The following is a 17,189-nucleotide window of genomic DNA, read 5'->3' on the forward strand; positions in this document are numbered from 1 at the left end:
AGGCTGTTAATCTTATTTTTTTTTTTTTCTTAACTTAATGTGTGCAGATTTTAGCAAGTCAATCAGGGCGCAGGAACCATCCACAATGTCCAGACACAAGAGCTTCTGTCATGGCTGCTGAAGTCACATGTCCCTCTCCATATAAAGAGCGGACATGTTGTTTTAGTGCCATTTTGTTAGTGTAACAGCGAAGAGACACTACTCCTGACGCTGCTCTTGGATACTGAGAGATTTGAGATAGATAGCTAGGTGGTTGCTTCTAAGTCAGATAGCTTGGATAGAAATTATACTGTCTGGCTGTGAAATCGACCTCCTAGCAGATCAATTGCTATTAGCGTGGTCCAGACAGAAACAGCAAGCCACATTTCAGCATAGAACTCTGTTGTGCACTGATGATATTGTGCTGCATGCAGAAGTACACCTTTGAAACTCTAAATTTTTCTGTTACTACCGTGCTATATAGAAGAGGCCACATCTCAGCTTGTAATTTTTTGGCGGTGAAAATCAGCTGTATCCAGAGCTTGACCACAGTAAAAAAAAATATTTTTTTTTCTGTTACTAACATGATACAGTAGGCCACATCTGAGCATGTAATTTTCTGCCAATGAAATTCAGCTGTATCTAGAGCTCATCCACAGTAAAAAAAAATATCAAATTTTTTCTGTTACTAACGAGATACAGCAGGCCACATCTCAGCTTGTAATTTTTTGGCACATATATTCTGCAGTATACAGGCCTAATCCACAGAAAAAAAAATCTATTTTTTTCTGTTCCTACTGTGCTACATACAGCAGGCCACATCTCAGCTTGTCATTTTCTGGCGGTGAAATTCAGCTGTATCCAGAGCTCGTCCACAGTAAAAAAAATCAAATTTCTTCTGTTACAGACGTGATACAGAAGGCCACATCTCAGTTTGTAATTTTTTAGCAGTTAAATTCAGCTGTATACAGAGCTCGTCCACAGTAACAAAAATCTAATTTTCTCTGTTATTAACATGATACAGCAGGCCACATCTCCGTTTGTAATTTTTTGGTGTTGATATTGTTCTCTATACAGGGATTCACATGATAAAATCTAACTTTGTTGTCTTACTTCCGTGCTACATAAAGCAGGCCACATTTCAGCTTTTAATTCTTTGGTGCTCATATTCTGCTCTATCCAGGGGTTCACATTATTAAACCTTTATTTGTTCTGTTACTAACGTGCTACAGAAACCATGCCATAGTTCAGCTTTTAATTCTTCGGTGCTGTTATTCTTCTCTATCCAGGGGTTGACATTACTAAATCTCAATATTTTTTGTAACTACCATGCTACAGAAACCATGCCATATTTGAGCTTTTAATTCTTTGGTGCTGATATTCTGCTCCATCCAGGGGTTGACATTATAAAATCTCAATATTTTCTGTTACTACCGTGCTACATAAAGCTGGCCACATTTCAGCGTTTAATTCTTTGGTGCTGATATTGTTCTCCATATAGGGGTTCACATGAAAAAAATCTAAATTTATTGTCTTACTACATTACTACAGAAACCATGCCACATTTGATCTTTTAATTCTTTGGTGCCAATATTCAGCTCCATACAGGTATACACAAGATAAAATCGAAATTTGTTGTCTTACTACTGTGCTACATACAGCAGGCCACATTTCTGCTTTAAATTCTTTGGTGCTGATATTGTTCTCCATACAAAGGTTCATATGATAAAATCTAACTTTGTTGCCTTACTACCGTGCTACAAAAGGCAGGCCACATTTCAGCTTTTAATTCTTTGGTGCTGAATACTGATATTCAGCTCCATACAGTTGACATTATAAAATCTAAATTTGTTGTGTTACTACTGTGCTACAGAAACAATGCCACATTTAATCTTTTAATTCTTTGGTTCTGATATTCAGCTCCAGCAGATGCCACTAGAGTGGCATAAATTTTTATTTATTTATTTTACTCACTTATATAGCGCCATTAATTCCCCAGCGCTTTACAGACATTATCAATTTCTCCAGAGTAGAAATAATATAATGGGGCTCTGACACCCCTTCCACTACAGGCAACCCACCAGAGGAAGACCCAACTTGGAATCTTCACATTTCAAAAAATTGTAACATCAGTAGCAGTAGCAACAGCAGGCACAGAAGTCATGACAAATGTGTCACAGACTGCAATAACGCAAGATCAATGCAGCACACTAAAAACTACACCATCGCCTAGTCTGCCCAGTCTGCAACTGAGGTGCAAAAGTCATTGGAGATCCATGACTTGTTCATCTTGATGAAAATCAGGCGGTCTACACTGCACTCTGCTGGTGCACGGGCTGGTCTAAAAAATGTGTGAAACGACTAACAGAAATTGCTTCTGCCATTTACACTGCTGCTAATGTTTTTGCGTTGACGACTCGACGTTCCCCAGGTTGGAAGTCTATAACTGCGATGCACACTGTGTGCCTCACTACTGTCTTGGGGAAAACCACTCTCCCGCCAACCACGGACAACAAAGAGGGGATCATTATCCTCTTCATCTCCTAACTGTTGCTCACCCATCACCTCTTCCTCCTCGTCCTCCTCCATTTGTTCCTCGGCTCCTGTACCTTCAGTAACAGTTTGTCTGATACAATGAGCCTCCCTTGATCACTGTAATCCACCCTGCCATGGTAACCGCCTGTGCGACAACAGTCCGAAACTTAGAGATATTGTTATCCTTCTGCATCCTCCTCTGTTGGGACCACGACTTCCTCCCGCAGACTATTCTAAGTGTGCTCCAGCATGTAGATGAACAGAGTAGTGATGCTGATGATGGCATCGTCAGCGCTACCCATCTTAGTAGCCATTTCGAAAATGAGCAGAAGGGTGCAGAGGTCCTTTATCTGTGTCCACTGCGCAAATGTGATTTGCAGCATGTCCGTACTGCATTGGCCCAGGCTATGCAAAATGACATACTGCACCAGGGCACATCGCTGCTGCCACAGTAGCTGCAACATGTGCAGAGTTGAATTACACCATGTCGGCACATTGCATATCAACCTGTGGGCCGAAAGATCTATATAGCTATGCAAGTCGAAGACCTGCGGGTTGCGAATGGCGGAAGTCAGCTCACAGCAATTGTGGTTTCAGCAGCAGCGCATTCTCTCTGCAGTATTGGAACACGTGTCTCATTAAGGCAGAGGTTGAGGGCACAGGTGGAGGCCCTCGAGGAGGTGGAGGAGGCAGAAGCAATGGAGGAAGTGTTAGATACAGAGGTTTGTCCCGCAAGCCTAGTAGTTTAGTAGTTTAGTTCTCCATCCCCTGTTGTCTATTAGTTTAGTTCTCCATCTTCTGGTGTGTAGTGGTTTACTTCTCCAACCCTAGGTGTTTAGTAGTTTAGTTTTCCAACCCATGTTTTCTAGTAGTTTAGTTCTCCATCTTCTGGTGGGTAGTGGTTTAGTTATCCATCCCCAGGATTCCAAGACTTGTAGAGAAGTCCATTCCCCACCTGCCCCCACAGCAACCAGAGTCACCAGTGCCTAGTCAGTGAGATGTAATGGCCCTGGCCATGCTGGCTTGTCCAGGTGTAAGTGGTGAAATGCACCCTGTCAGACATAGATTTTTTCATGTAATGGCTGATGTTGTCTGCAACATGCTGGTGTAGTGCAGGCACATCTTTCTTAGAGAAGTAATGGTGACTGGGCAACTGGTACTAGGGGACTGCAACAGCCATCAGCTTTCGGAAACTGTATGTATCCACCAGGCGGAAAGGCAGCATTTCCTTGTCCAACAGATTGGAGATGCTGAAGTTCAAGCTCTTTGCTTTGACATGTGTAGGAGGAAACCATCTTTTACATGACCACAACTGCAGGACCGAGGGCTGGCTGTTGTGCTGTGAGAGGGTGGAGTAGGGTGGACACGACAAACTGTGAGAGAGGTGCAGGTGGAGATGTTATGGTGAATTGAGAAAGATGTGGTCTGCTTGGTGTCTGAGATCGGTCAAAAACAGAAGGCATGTCCACTTCCGTAAAAGCTGATGGGCTCTAATTCATCCCAACTGTAGCGGGTAAACAAGTGGAGGTTCTGCGGCGGGAGACCTGCGTGAACACACTTGCCACAGTGATGGAGGAGGAAGAAGCAGCAGTTGAGGTCGATGGGGCAGCCGGTGGTTGGCGAGGCCCGCTAGCCTGCATTTTAGCACAGTGAGATTCACAGTCTAATGCATGTTCATTGCGCATGTGCCAGTTCATGCATGTAGTAGTCAAATTATTGCCTCTACTCAGTCATTTTTAACAAAGTTGGCAGATAACGTGAGTTGTGTCATCCTTGGCGGTCTCCAAAAAGACCCAGGCTAGGCAACTCTTGCTGCCCCTGCGAACTGCAGACCCATGACCGCTGCTGGCCACAGCCACAGTTATGGTTGTGTATGTAGTGCTTGTCATGGTTGCATCTCGTCTTCCTCCTCCTACACCTCCTCTGCTGAGCTACTCAGTTGCGTGCCTCTGGGTTTACAGCAAGTAGGATCTACAACCTCATCGTCATTCTATCTGTTCTCCCACTCCTTGCCCTGAGAGTCACCCTCCTCCTCTTCCTGCCCGGACAGCACAGTACAATAGAGTACAATACAGTCCGCGTGCACCTCAGGTATCTGAGTCTCACCAGTATCACCGAATTCATCATCTTTCCACCATCTCATTCAACCCCCCCAAATGACTTATCCATCAAAGTCAATGGCGGCCCACTCTCCTCAGTCCCGCAAACTTAACTCTGATCTCTCCTTCAAACCTTAGATCTAAGCCCTTTCCACTTCCTGCTGACTTCAACTCCTAACTATCTCCCGGATCCGCACATTCCTCAACCATGAATCTGAAAAAATACTACTGAATGGCCTCATCATTTCCCGCCGCGACTACTGCAACCTCCTGCTCCGTGGCCTCCTTCTAACACTCTCGCACCCATTCAATCTATCCTAAACTCTGCTGGCCAACTAATCCACCCGGCTTCTCCCCTCTGTCAATCCCTGCACTGGCTCCCTGTTGTCTAGAGACTCCAGTTCCAAACCCTAACTTTGGCATACAAAGCCATCCAAAACCTGTCTCCTCCATACTCCATACATCTGAGACCTGGTCTCCTGATACTTACATGCGTGCAACCTCCGATCCTTACAAGATCTCCTTCTCTACTTCCCTTTTATCTCCTCTTCCCACAATCACATACAAGATTTGTCCTGTGCATCTCCCCTACTTTGGAACTCTGTACCCCAACACATCAGACTCTTTCCTACCGTGCAAACCTTCAAAAGAAAACTGAAGACCCACCTCTTCCGACAAACGTACAACCTGCAGTAACTCTTGCTCCACCATACAGCTGCACGACCAGCTCTACCCTCACCTACTGTATCCTCACCCATCCCTTGTAGATTGTTCGTGAGCCATCAAGGGCAGGGTCCTCTCTCCTCCTGTACCAGTCAGTGACCTCTTTTCACATGTAAAGCGCCATGGAATAAGTGGCACAATAATAATAAATAAGAATAATAGTTATACTATTTGGACTGTGGGTCAATTGATGCAATTTTTCCTGGAGTCTACCCTCAATTTGAGCTGTTTTGGCAGCTTTTGGGCCCCTTTGAAGGTGTTGTGTATGCAATTGGTTTTGCCTCCCATTGAAGGGGTTTGTTTTTGAACCCAGGGCAGACAGTTCTTTTAACTGTATCCATATTTTCAAGACATGAATACAGTCAAAAATTGTGGTGGAGCAGGGAGCCCATGGTTCCCTTTTCCATCACTTACTCTGATAAATCACAGGCTGTTTACCTACCGCCAAGCGGAGTTCGTGAGTGCACCGAGGATGTCAATGACGTCACAGAATCGCGCTGTCTGCATCCAACCACATGCTGCTGGAAGAAGAGGGAGACAGTAATGTGAGTTTGATTTTTTATTAAAAACAGGAGCATCATTAATGGAGGCAAAAGGCGACATTATGGGGAAGTCGCATCTGATGGTATTAGCTCGCTCGCTTCGAGTCTTCAGCAGTGTATAAAATCGTGCCGGGTATTTATTTATTTTTGCAATCTTTGCAAAATTGTTGCAAAGTGTTTGAATTCACAGGGATTTGAGAATTTGAGAAAATTCAACTCCAAGTCGAACATCAATGGCTCTATCCGCTCATCTCTAAGTAGATATGGGCCTGACATTGTGCATTTGGCAATTATGTATTTATAGACACTTTCAATAATCATTTGCAGAATTATCTTATCTATAGTGATTAGTGAATGATTTCTGACAAGCAATACAAGTCTGAAAAGGATTAAAGTGCAAACAACTGCAACAATGTGACAAGTCATTCAGTGCATATAACACTGTTGCAGCAGTAACTGGATATTTCTGCTTTAAGCAATGAGTCTATGTTCCCTCCTCCTGGTGGAGTCTGAGCGGGGGCTTGTGGCCTCCTGGGCTGTATATCCTCACTGTGAAGAAGCAAGTAAACATGGCTGGTCCCAGCAGCGCCGTATTTGACTGCATTGTATTAGGAGCTGGAATCCAGGGTTCCTTCACTGCTTATCACTTAGCTAAAAACCAGAAGAAGACCCTACTGCTGGAGCAGGTACAAGGGGGGACACTGTACACCGAGCCGTCATTTAGTCATGTTCCATGTGTGGATAAGTATTAAGTCACTAGGATAGTGCACAACATAAGGAGATACATTAGGTTAATTCTGAGGCTTTAACACATTTTACATCTGTGAAATGACTTATTAGAGAATAACAAGAAGAATTGTGACCTTTTCTCTCATCGTTTTGTGTTTACTCAGAATGTTGAACTTTGGAAGATTGTCGCAATTCATCAAACAGTCCTGACCTGCCCTGATTAACAGGCTGAGACCTTAAGATATAAAGAAGGATATTTATTATCAATATTTACTATATATTCATATCACAGGCTCCAATCTGCGTCCTTATAACTTATAGTTATATTTACCGTACTAGATATGCAAGGCGCTTACATGTTACGAGCATCTAACTAATTGCAACTTAAATCACTGGATCTTTAGGAAATTAATTGTCGGCATTTATTAAACTGTATATCACATGTGTATTAAATTAATGTAGCATTGATGTATGTGACAATGCTATTATGGTTACAGTAGATATTCCTATTAAATCAGAGTTCAATATATTTCTCATCAAGACTGAATTATTACATTTTGCTCATTACAGCCAGCACTCACCAGGCGGAATTAAAAATATGAATTTGTATAATATACTATATGTAAATGATGAAAAAAGAAACTGATACACTGTGACAAGTAGCAGATGACCACCGTTCCTATATTTTTTTGTTTCATTTATATAAAACTATACAACAAAATTTCAAACAAAACATGTTTGTAAAAAGGATGCAGGTTTGTGGGCAGGCTACAGAGGAATTGTCTGTCTAGCACTTGCCTTCAGATATTGCCTTAAGCCCCCTTCACATGTACTTGTCTCCAGTACATTTAGCATCCGTTTTTACACGTACCGGAGACGCGTACCCATTATGGACCGTGTGACCCACATGTAGACATGCCCGTTTTTCTCCGGCAGCATGGATGACAAGGGCCAATACGAGTCAATGGGTCCATGTAGATAATTACGGCACACGGATGACATTCGTGTGACACATACCAGAATATAATTCAGAAAAGAAATGACTGATTTTTATGTGTTAAAGATGTGCTAATAGATAAATAGATAGATAATAGATATCCGTGAGATATATAATATGTGCCTTGCTCATTGTACATGTATTAACCTAATAAATAAATGAAAACAAATGACGTGGAGTCCCCCCCATTTTTGGTAACCAGCAATGGTAAAGCAGACAGCTATGAGCTGATATTATCAGGCTGGGAATGTCCATGGTTATTGCACCCTTCCCAGCCTAAAAATACCAGCCCCCAGCCGCCCCAGAAGTGGCGCATTACACGAGATGCTCCTCTTCTGGCACTTCTCCTTGACTCTTCCTGATGCCATGGTGCGGTGGCAATTAGGGTAATGGCGCTTGGAGTTGATGTCAGCTGTGAATTGACCAAACACACACCTGACATCAAGCATTGGTGTTAATAATGGAGAGGTGTCTATCAGACACCCCCATTACTAATCCAGAAATAAAAAGAGAACAGACACAAAAAAATACTTTATTGAAATAAACACTCTTCGATACGTTCCCTGGTTCACCACATTATTGAAAAAAAAAAATTTCACGCAGGTCTGACGTAGTCCAGCAAATCCGACGCAACTAGGATGCCTCCCTGATGTAAATAGGTTGACACCTGAGAATAAAAGGTCTATTTTTTCATGGATGAATGTGTGAATAAAACAGTAAACAGTTATTGAAAAACAAGTAGCACTAGAACGACATCAGAATGCTGTCTGACTTTTTCACTGACCCAAATATTGTACTTGGCAAGATTGTCCCTTGACTCTGTACATGTCTACTTTTTTTCAAACACGTTTCTCTCCTTAGACTTAAATAAGATTAAGTAAATCCGCAGGTGAAAGGCCACAATCACACGTTCAGTATTTGGTCAGTATTTGCATCAGTATTTGTAAGCCAAAACCAGGAGTGGGTGATAAATACAGAAGTGATGACGTGTTTCTATTATACTTTTCTCCTGACTTCTCACTCCTGATTTGGGCTTACAAATACTGATGGAAAGCTCACCAAATACTGAATGTGTGATTGGGTGTGTGAGTGTGTGTGTCTGCTGAGTTGCCAGGTCCTGTCCTGTTTCTATCCCTGTTTATGCCACCCTGGGGTCTGAATATCCAGGCCTGTACCCTTATAACCTGTACTTTTGTCAGTTCCTGTCTGAATTGGGACCTATCCGTGATCCTGTTTGTATCTGTGTATGGATATTTCCCTTCACCTCTTGTGTCTGAACGAGTGCCTAACTCTAATCTGTTGTCGCTGTACACTTGCTACTTCTTTGTAAGTGTGAACTTGTTCCTATCTGTCTTGTCCGTACGTATCCTTATAGGTGTCCTGTGTGAACCTGTCCCTGTCCACTCTTTGTGAACAGAGCTGTGCCCTGCCTGGCCGCGTCTGCGGTGTCCTTGCCTGTCCGTCCAGTCTGAACTGGGACCAACTCGTCCGCACCTGCCAGTGCTTATCTGTACACCAGCCAAACCTGCCATTACCTACATATCTCATTGAGGGTCAGCAGCCGTGTGTCTGAGGTCTGCCCTGGTGTAGCACCTGGTCCCCCCCTTCCAGACTCTCCTCGGCTCACGGCATCACCAGTTGTCGTATATTCGAGGTCGGTCTGGGAGTGGCACTTACTCACGCCCCTCCAGGCACTCCTCAATCCATGGCCCAGTGGGACCACATTCCAAACTCACGCTAAACAGTCCAGGCGCGAGTGTAACACTTAGCCTTGAGCTTTGTCCACACGAGTTAGATACATGGAGGATTTTCCATCTATTTTTTGGGGAAAATCTACTGCATGTTACAATAACAACGTTTGCAATTTGATATCACAAAATCTCATCCACACTATGTGGAGAAAATCCACTGCAGGAATTGACATGTCAATAATTCTCTGGCAATGTTCTTTATTAACCAATTTCATTTAATTAATACTCATTAAAGCTAAGTTTGAGGCCACGTTCACACTTTCAGTATTCGGTCAGTATTTTGCACTAATGTATTTGTAAGTGGTACATGTGTTTCCATTATACTTTTTCTCTGATTGTTCCACTCCTGGTTTTAGCTTACAAATACTGATATAACATACTGACCAAATACTGAACATGTGAACGTGACCTTTAAAAGCAGAAAATCAAAATACAGTTGTTAAATTTACCCCCCCCCCGAGGAGAGTACAATACCCCTCAATCTGTAATATTGTTTATTTTATACCTGTTGTATACAGCGCCAACATATTCTGCAGCACAATACACAGATTGTCAGCACTTATATCTCATTCCCAGTTAGTTTCAAGAGGAGATCCATGCATGTGACCAGTCGGTCATTGTGGTGTATGATTACACAGTCATTATCATCCTTTTTATAACAGAAGTACAACACAATGACTAACAATTCAGCATGGCTTACAAAAGATTTGGGCATCATTGGAAGTGGGGAATTTATGATGGCTTATCATACGCCAGTCTTGAGCCAAAAGCATGTTGGAGTAAGGGGCACTAGCCCCTTAACAAATTTGGTATGTTTGGACTTTGTGTGCGCCAGAAAATAAAATTGATGCCAGTCATGAGCTGGTGTAGATTCCAGCTACAACATATGCCAGTTTTCCGGCGTCAATTATAGTAATTTTTTTGTGCCATGAAAGACCATGCCAATTTTGCTAAACTCCACTGATGGAGGTCTCTCAAACTTCTCCTTGCAAACAATAAAAAATGGAAAAGAACTATGATGCAACTAGGATGCTGTTAATCAGTGTGCTATAAGAGTTTTTCACAGATCCTTAGTGGCATTGTAAGAATTGTCCTGTGTCTCGGAACAAAAAAGGAAACTTGGTCCACAAAGAAACACAGACCCCCCCCCCCCAAACACGTGTTGCAAAAGGGCAAAAAGTGTTAACATTTGGTGCCTTTTTGATGCCCCTAAACTGGCCTAGAAAAAATGATAAATTCCCCCCTATGTTTGAAGCCCAGCACATGTCCCAGGTGCATGCACATGTATGCTTATGCAGTATACTGTACATCTGCTGTTGACTCCTAATAAAATAGTAAGTTTTGTACAATATAATTTTTTTTATTGGTAGAATTGTCAGTTGCAACTTGCAAAACATTATACTGTGCTAGATACATAGATGCGAGTACCAGCTGACATAGTGAAACAAGCTGTATTCTGAAATGTACCATAGATGCTTTAGCCCTTAGAGCGTTTATTTTTCATCAGGTATACATCCGTTTCCTTTTCTGTCCACAGTAAGAAGCTAATGTTAATTTATGAGTCTGTTCACATTGACCTTAAAAATGCATGCGTAGTTCAAGAACGTAGTATACAATACTTTCATCTGTTTTGCCAATGAAAAAGGCCTCTTGAACTATATGGCGAATGAATAAAATACAGATGCAGCCAATAGAGGTCCTTATTTTATGCATGTAGCATCAATATGCCATCAGTGCAGCAGATAAAAAGAAACTCATGGCGGGGATTGATCCATCAAATAACTGACACAAACACGGCCGACTGGCCCTACACACCATAGGAATCAGGTGGGCCAAGGGTATGTTCTCATGCCCGTATTTTGCTGTCCATGAGAAAAACTGAAATCACACACAGCACTCGAACCAATGTTATTCAATTCATCTGTTCAGACGACTGTTTTTTCATGGTCTGAATTTAGTAAAATTTTATGATCTGGCAATTTTAAGACTTTAAGACTAAAATTCTACTGATGCTGCTAAGGGCGGCATCAGACGACTGTATAAATCAGAACGCAATGCTCGGACTGGCCAGCGGTTCTCCCGACCCAAGCGTGACAGCTTCATATATTTCTATGCAGCTGTCACGCTCGGGTCGGGAGAGCCGCCGGCCAGTCCGTGCATTGCGTTCCATTCTAGCTCTGATTTATATGGCCATCTGAATGTGCCCTATCATGGAGATGTAACATGAAACTCCTAAATGCCAGTGCAAATCTTCAAAAATGGCCTCACCTACCATGTATCATTTATAGTCCTGTCGTCTACTTTTGTAGAAAAAGGGGTTTGGGCTCTCTCAGGCACCAGGGATCAGTTACACCTGCTACCCCTAAATGTTTTAAAGCTACACCCCTGACAAGTTCTTTAAATTCTGTTCGTCATCTATATCTTGTAGAGATAAACTTTCCATAGGTAGGACCAGTTTTCATTAGAAAACTGCATATTATCCACATTAATTACTAATCAGAAAAAAATTTAATTCAGAATACTCCAACATGGCTGCCTTTTGGGTGTAGCTACATTTTGTAGAATATACCCGTACAGTATGAAATACTTTTTTGATTATACAACTTAGCTGTGAAAAAATTTTGGGAAGGTTATCGTGGTAAAATAGAGCAATTCAATGCAGTATGATAATATCAATGTATGTTTCATATTTAATGAAATGATCTAATTGACAAGAGAGAATTATGTTTTATTACGAAGACCTCTGTGCTACATTTCAAGGAAGTCCTTCAAAATGCTACCTTTTCCTTTTTTTTCAATGTACAGTCTTTTTTTTATAAGTTCCTGTGAGGAAGGAATCAGATATTTTTAGATTCCCATTTTCAAAAGATTAATTACAATAGTGCTTCAAGAGCAAAAGTGAGGAATAATTCTTCAAGTGTATTTTCATAGTTAATATAAAAAGTGTAATGGTCCTTAGCAAGCATTGGAGATTAATGTATGTTCAAGCCTGCATATTTCGGAGATATATGACTTCCCTGAAATAATTCTTAGGGTCCGGCTTCCTTTACCGTCTGTTTTAATGTCTTTTATATTTAGTTTGAAAATGAATCAACTTAAAGGTAAATGACAAAAATGATCAATGTACAATAAGCAGTGTTTTGTACCAACAATTAAAGTGGTTTTCCTGGACTAGTTTATTTAATTTTTTTAATATGGGCCTAAGAACTAACAGGCAGGTAATTGATAACTACCTGCCTGTTATACCCCATGCCAGGTCACGGGTTGCTCCAGCCAGCGATATTACCGCTTCATATCAACGGAGTAGCTCTTCCTCTTTCGGGCTGCTCTGTCAATGTGGCATGATTGCCAACGTCATGCTGATCCACAGACAGCTTCCGACAGCGAGGCAGCCAGTAGCTGATTGTCAATCAGTATGAGAACGGCAGTCACGCCCTGTCAACAGAGCAGAACGGAGGAGAATCAACTGCTCTGCTGATGTGATGTCAGCGGAAGCCGCAAAATCTCCGGCAGGGGCAGTCAAACCGCTCTGAGCCGGCAGCGTGCAGAATGGACAAGTAGTTAGCAATTCCTTGCCTGTTACTTCTTAGGCCCATTGTAAATAAATATATAATAGTCCAAAACAGGCTCGGACTGGGGCACCTGGTGTGTGCCCGGGTCCTCGACGGGCCCCCGAGCAGGATGCACGGGGGTCCGCTGGTTAACATGGCCGCCGGTGCACCTGCATCGGGGCCCGGAGGTGGATGGGGCCCTTGCAGTGTGGCTGATAATGAGGGCAATCTGGCCTGCTTCTTGGACCCCTAGACTCCGGTGGGCCCATGGCCAGATTGCCCTCATCGTGTGTGGCGGGCAGGGAGCGATCCCTCCAGCTCCACTGCTGACAGAAGGAATATGGTAGCGGAGCTGGAGGGATCCGTCCTCTGTTTCCTGCCCGGCGCTTTCTCCCTGACACAGGCTTGCGCGGCTTGATGACGTCCTCATGAAGCGCGGGCTTGTGTCAGGGAGAAAGTTGTCGGCAAAGAGGATGCTGCGGGGGAATGAGCAGATAGGTATGTGTTTTTTTTTTTGTTTTTTAACTAATACACTGGGGATGAGGGAAAGCAATAATGATGGAGGAGGTGGGGGGAGATATGGCAATGATGATGGAGGAGGTGGGGGGAGATATGGCAATGATGATGGAAGAGGTGGGGGAGATATGGCAATGATGATGAAGGAGGTGGGGGAGATATGACAATGAAGGAGGAGGTGGGGGGAGATATGGCAATGATGAGGGAGGTGGGGTGAGATATGGCAATGATGGAGGAGGTGGCGTGAGATATGGCAATGATGGAGGAGGTGGAGGGAGATATAGCAATGATGGAGGAGGTGGGGGAAGATATGGCAATAATGATGGGGAGTTGGGGGGAGATCTGGCAATGATGATGGAGGAGGTGGGAGATATGGCATTGATGATGGAGGAGGTGGGTGGAGATATGGCAATGATGGAGGAGGTGGGGGGAGATATGACAATGATGATGGAAGAGGTGGGGGGAGATATGGCAATAATGATGGAGGTGGTGGAGGAGATATGGCAATAATGATGGAGGTGGTGGGGGCCGATATGGCAATGATGATGGAGAAGGCGGGGGAGATATGGCAATGATGATGGAGGAGTTAGGGGGAGTTATGGCAGTGATGATGGAGAAGGCGGGGGAGATATGGCATTGATGATGGAGGAGTTAGGGGGAGTTATGGCAGTGATGATGGAGGAGGTGGGGGAAATATGGCAATGATGATGGAGGAGGTGGGGGAGATATGGCAATGATGATGGAGGAGGTGGGGAAGATATGACAATGATGGAGGAGGTGGGGGGAGATATGGCAATGATGAGGGAGGTGGGGTGAGATATGGCAATGATGGAGGAGGTGGAGGGAGATATAGCAATGATGGAGGAGGTGGGAGAAGATATGGCAATAATGATGGAGGAGTTAGGGGGAGATATGGCAGTGATGATGGAGGAGGTGGGGGAGATATGGCAATGATGAAGGAGGAGGTGGGGGAGATATGGCAATGATGGAGGAGATATGACAATGATGGAGGAGGTGGGGGACATATGACAATGATGGAGAAGGTGAGGGAGATATGACAATGATGGAGGAGGTGGGGCAGATATGACAATGATGGAGAAGGTGAGGGAGATATGACATTGATGGAGAAGGTAGGAGAGAGCAATGATGGAGAAGGAGGGAGAGAGCAATGATGGGGATGGGGGAAAGCAATGATGGAGAATGTGGCGGAGAGCAATGATGGGGATGGGGAGAGCAATGATGGAAGTGGGGGAGAGCAATGATGGGGAATTATTTGGACGCTATATGCTGTTAATGTCTGTTCATGGTGTGGTGGTATTTCTCCCTTGTACTATTGGTGTTGGCATAGTGGATTGTGTTGTGTATGACGGTCATTTGTTCTCTCTGATATTAATTAGGAGAAGATTCTTCATTTCCATTAGTGATTAAATACTTGAAACAAGATGCACTTACAGGGGTTCTCCGGGGAAAACAAGTAATCACCTCTCCACAGGATAAGTGATAAGTGGGGGACTGAATTCTGGGACCTGCACCGATTGGTAGAATGTGGAGCTTTTATCCCCATTAGACTGGAGCTCATGTGCGACTTGACCACTGATCCATTCATTCCCTCAGTGGCTGTTCTTGTTTTTTCTGGAAGCCGCAAAGAGAATGAATGAGGCTGCGGTCAGACGTCCCACCTGCCGCTGCATTTTAAAATGGGCATAAGTGCCCTGACAGTGATAAAACTTCCCCATTCTTCTGATAGGTGCGTTTTCCAATGTTAAGACCCAAACGATCAATAAGTTACCACCTATTTTGTGGAGCCCATGGATCGGTGATGATAAATTGTTTTAACCAAAGAACCCCTTTAATGCAAACTACCGTAATTGTACATCCCAGTTATAGCATGTGCACAGTAGCTGTGCACGAGCCGTCTGCAATTTACAGTCGACGCTCCACTATAACAGGGATAACGGTTAACAGGTATTTGCATATAGCTGTAGGGTAGGCCCCTAGGATCAATTCCTCCTGTGGGCCCCAGACACCCCAGTCCGACACTGGTCCTAGATAACCCCTTTAAACAATCCAGGTTGAAATTCTCCAGTAGGATTAATAAAATTAAATAAATAGATTAATAATTTCCTTGAAAATATTTAATCAACCAATAAATATAAAACTAATGATCTAAACACCGTGCGCGGTGAATTTCATAAGAAAGGGAAATGCAAGTTGTTAAGAATACGTCAGAAACAGGTGAATCTAATAATAAGCGCACCAAGATTGTAGCAATAAATAACTAGAAATGGCAGGGCAATGCCCATGCTAAGCATGAGGAGAGAGAAGTTGCCTATGCCATATCTGACAGCAGTGGAAACTGGCACAGAAGGAAGAAAGGAAGCATGTTACAAAAGTGATCAAAAAGTCATTTATACCCCAGAACTTTACCAATAAAAACTACAGCTTGTCCCATGTAGTTTAAGTAGCGAAGTATAAAAAAACTACATTAAAAGGGAACCTGTCACCAGGTTAGTCCCATATGAGATATGGCCACCACCTTTCAGCCCTCATATACATCATACTAATATGCTGTATATTTGCCCTGAATCAGGCCTGTAACACTCACCTACGGGGTGGTCGGGTCCGATGGGCGTCTCTGTCTTGGTCCAGTGGGCGTTGCTTTCTTGGTCCGGTGCATCCCTTCTGATTATGATGCCAACCTCCTCTCCTCTGCTTCATATGGATGACACGTCCTATGTCATCCACACAGTGTCCCCGGCATCGCACTCCTGCGCAGACGTACCTGACCAGGGCAGAGCAAAGTACTGTAGTGCGCATGCGCCGAGTCTCTTTGACCTTTTCCGGCGCATGCGCACTGCACTGCTTTGCTCTAGTATGCCTGCACAGGAGCGTGATGCCGGGGACACTGTGTGGATGACGTAGGATGCGACATCCACACGAAGCACAAACCTGGTGTCAGGTTCCCTTTAATTTGATATTTCTATAACAATACTTATCCAAAGAATAAAGTCAATATGCCATTTTTACTGCACGTGAACACCTTAAAAACAAAACCTAGAAAGCAATGGCGGAATTACATTGCCCCAAGAATTTTTGTTCTGTTTTTCAATACCATTAAAAAAAAATAAAGAAAACAAAAAGTTATGGCTCATGGTAGGTAGGGATTAAGAAAAAAGGTACAGATTCAGGTTCCTATGGACAACAAAGACAGCTTTTATTTTCTTAGACTTGAATCTGCCCCAAGATGAAAGCCTCATTCCTTACCTACAGCCCGCTGTAGAGTTGGTTTTCCATACCTACTAAGAATATATGTGGGTAGATTTTTCAAAATGGGTGCAGAGCAAAAGTGGGGAAGTTGCCCCTAGTAACTAATTAGATCTGTCATGTTTCAAAGGCAGTTTTGAAATGGAACAAACAGTCTCTACTTTGCCTTTGCACCAGTTCTGATAAATCTCCATAATGTACTGATAATACAAGGTACAATTTCATCATACTTGGAATCAGTTCATATTGTGTCATCATCTCCCTCCGTCTCACGGCCCTTGGATATGTTTCGGTACCAATTCTTGCTTCCATTGCCTTCTGGTTGGTTACACACAACACAGCACGAGGACAGCTTTAGGTTCTCAATAAAATCTCTATATTGACAAAACCCAAATTACATTTTCTTCAGATGTGGCAATTGTCACTTAATATTATCCTCCACCACTCACTATATTTAACTGGAGCATTTCAAATGCAAGACGGGTGTACTAATTTATCCTTTC

The 17,189-nt window shown here is 43.2% G+C and overlaps 1 protein-coding gene across 1 annotated transcript in view; it reads left to right on the top strand.

Annotated features, from left to right (window-relative positions):
- The first annotated feature begins 6,317 nt into the window (after positions 1 to 6,317).
- PIPOX (pipecolic acid and sarcosine oxidase) overlaps positions 6,318 to 17,189 on the top strand; it is an 82,388-nt gene continuing 71,516 nt past the window's right edge. The window contains exon 1 of the mRNA XM_073667916.1: positions 6,318 to 6,564. Within this exon, the coding sequence (XP_073524017.1) occupies positions 6,448 to 6,564 (117 nt within the window). The 5' untranslated portion in view covers positions 6,318 to 6,447. The remainder of the gene's footprint in view (positions 6,565 to 17,189) is intronic.

Source organism: Phyllobates terribilis, unplaced genomic scaffold, assembly GCF_046119375.1.
Source record: "Phyllobates terribilis strain yellow unplaced genomic scaffold, ASM4611937v1 Scaffold_2__4_contigs__length_985480577, whole genome shotgun sequence".
Classification (NCBI taxonomy): Eukaryota; Metazoa; Chordata; class Amphibia; order Anura; family Dendrobatidae; genus Phyllobates; species Phyllobates terribilis.